The following is a 2,526-nucleotide window of genomic DNA, read 5'->3' as shown; positions in this document are numbered from 1 at the left end:
AAAAAAAAAAAAAAAAAAAAAAGAATCTTGTCCCACCTCTATCATTATATCATGTCACTTCCCAAGAGCTACCTCTCAAGTTGCCTGCATCTAGGTCCTGCTTTCTGGGGCCTCCAACACATGCTCCCTGATTTTCTTTAGCCTCAGGTCCTGTTCTTCCCCAATACTGCCCTTTATCTGCTCACCAACTTCAACCCCTGACTTTCTTTCCCAACTTTGCATAATCCACTCCTCATTCTTTCCACCAATCAAAATACAGTAGTATTACACTTATTGAGTGTTTTCCACATGCTAGCTATTGCCTTTCTCTCATTTGCATAACCACCTCACAAAGTAGGTTTAAAGGCCTGTAAAAAATCTCCATTTTCAACGAAAGAAGTTGAAGTTCATAGGGGTTAACTAAATTGCCACAGTTAATTATATCACCCCATATTTTAACATTGGTCAAGTCCTTTTTTAAACCTATTTTAATCCTCACAATAAACCAGTGACATGGCAGGCCACGTCTTATTATTTCTACCTTATAGACAGGAAACTGAGACACAGAAGGATGAAAAGACTTGCCCAAGGTCATGATACTAGTGAGTGACAATGTCAAGTCTGAAAGTCAGACTCTCAGATTTTCTATTCCAACACGTCGCATCCCTGAAGATGCATTTATTCATACATTCAGTGGGTATTTGTTGAGCCCTACTATAAGTGGGTACTGTGCTAGGGCATGGGGATACAATGGTGGACAAAAGAACAAAAGCATCAAAAGTCCCTATCCTCATGAAGCTAAGAGTCCAGTGCAGGAAAAGGGAGGGGGGCAGACATTAATACAGAGTATGGCACAAGTCATTACAAAGTTACAATGGTGATAACTACTAGCAGTGAAAGGTACATGGAATCCTAAGAGCCTCTAATGTGGGAATTTGATTTGTTCCAGGAAATCAGTGAAGGCTTCTCTCTGAAGAAGGAATGTTGTAGCTGGGATCTGCAGGATGAGCAAGCATTACCTAAGTGATGGAGGGAAAGGAGAGCATTCCGTGAAGGGTGCCCTGTAGTGGGAAGACGTGAGACACCAGAGGCACTGACGCGGCCAATGTAGCTGGAGCTCACAGAGCCAGGCAGAGCGGGCAGAGATGAGATTTGAGAGGCAGACACAGATGGGATCCTACAGGGCTTTGTTGATCCTGTGAGGATTTGGATCTTATTCCTGAGCAAACTGATGTCACTTGAACGTTTTAAGCAGATGAGTTACATTTTCAGATTAGTGTTTATGGTGGTCACTGTGATGACCATGAGGAAAACAGACTGGAAGAGGGAGAGTGGAGCATTTGGAAGGTTATGATAGCAATCCAGACACGAAATTATCAAAGGCTTGCATTAGGGAAGTCTCAAAGGAGCTCAAGAGTAGTAAATAGATTTGAGAGGTAATTAGGCAGGTCTTAGAGCCTGCAAACAGACTGAGAAGGATCAGCCAGAGAGAGGTAGGGGAAAGGGAGAAGACTGCTGTCCCAAAAGCTAAGAATAAAGGTGGAGTCCACTGTGTCAAAGGCTGCTGAAAGGTCAGTGAAGACAGGCATCAGAATGTCTAAAGGGTTTACACAGAGGTCATTGGTGATCTTAGAGATAGCTGGTTAAATGGAGTGATCCTAGCCCACTCAAAGCTTCCCAACCTTACCTCAAGCATACCAAATGTCCAATCATCCATGTCTGGTAGTGAAGAGAACAATAAAAGGTTGAGACTTACTGCATCCTTCAGCTTCAAACACATTCATGTTGTTTCAGTTGAAAGCAATCCCCAGCCCTAACCCCTCCCAGATCCTTTCCTCTCCCAGCGGAGCCTACCTTGCCCAGGATGCTCAGTTCATTGTCTGGTCCAGATTCTGAGAGGGGCCTCTGACTCTGCAGGCTCCTGACAATGTCTACAAGCCGTTCCCCCAGCTCTGTCAGCTCCTGACCAACTTCTGTGATGCTCTTCTGTACTTCCACCTTTAAAACAGAAAAGTTCAGCTCCTGGGTTCTATAAAACTGGACCCAGGAACCACTATGGACAGAGGGAGTCATAAATACCATGGTAATGGCATAAAAACAGACATATAGACCAATGGACTAGAATAGAGTACCCAGAAATAAACTCTCATATATATGATTAAATGATTTTTGACAAAGGTGCCAAGACCATTCAATGGGGAAAGAATAGTTTTTCAATACATTGTATTGTGAAAACTGGATATCTATACACAAAAGAATAAGGTTGGATCCTTACCTAACATTAGATACAAAAACTAACTCAAAATGGATCAAAGACCTAAATGTAAGACCTAAAATAATACAGCTCTTAGAAGAAAATACAGGGCAAAATTTATGACATTTGATTTGGCAATGATACAAAAATTAGCCAGGTGTGGTGGCAGGTGCCTGTAATCCCAGCTACTCCAGAGGCTGAGGCAGGGAGAATTGCTTGAACCCAGGAGGCAGAAGTTGCAGTGAGCCAAGATCCGTGCCACTTCACTCCAGCCTGGAGTGAGACTCCATCTC

The 2,526-nt window shown here is 43.1% G+C and overlaps 1 protein-coding gene across 3 annotated transcripts in view; it reads right to left on the bottom strand.

Moving 5' to 3' along the window:
* Positions 1–2,526, bottom strand: part of RNF135 (ring finger protein 135) — a 16,142-nt gene that overhangs the window by 9,707 nt on the left and 3,909 nt on the right. For all 3 annotated transcript variants that reach the window (XM_017542077.1, XM_017542076.2, XM_017542075.2), the window contains exon 2: positions 1,834–1,977. In XM_017542077.1, the coding sequence (XP_017397566.1) occupies positions 1,834–1,977 (144 nt within the window). The remainder of the gene's footprint in view (positions 1–1,833; positions 1,978–2,526) is intronic.

This window comes from Cebus imitator, unplaced genomic scaffold (assembly GCF_001604975.1).
Source record: "Cebus imitator isolate Cc_AM_T3 unplaced genomic scaffold, Cebus_imitator-1.0 Scaffold140, whole genome shotgun sequence".
NCBI lineage: Eukaryota > Metazoa > Chordata > Mammalia > Primates > Cebidae > Cebus > Cebus imitator.
The sequence above is the reverse complement of the archived record's forward strand: the minus strand, read 5'-3'. Positions and strand labels throughout refer to the sequence as shown.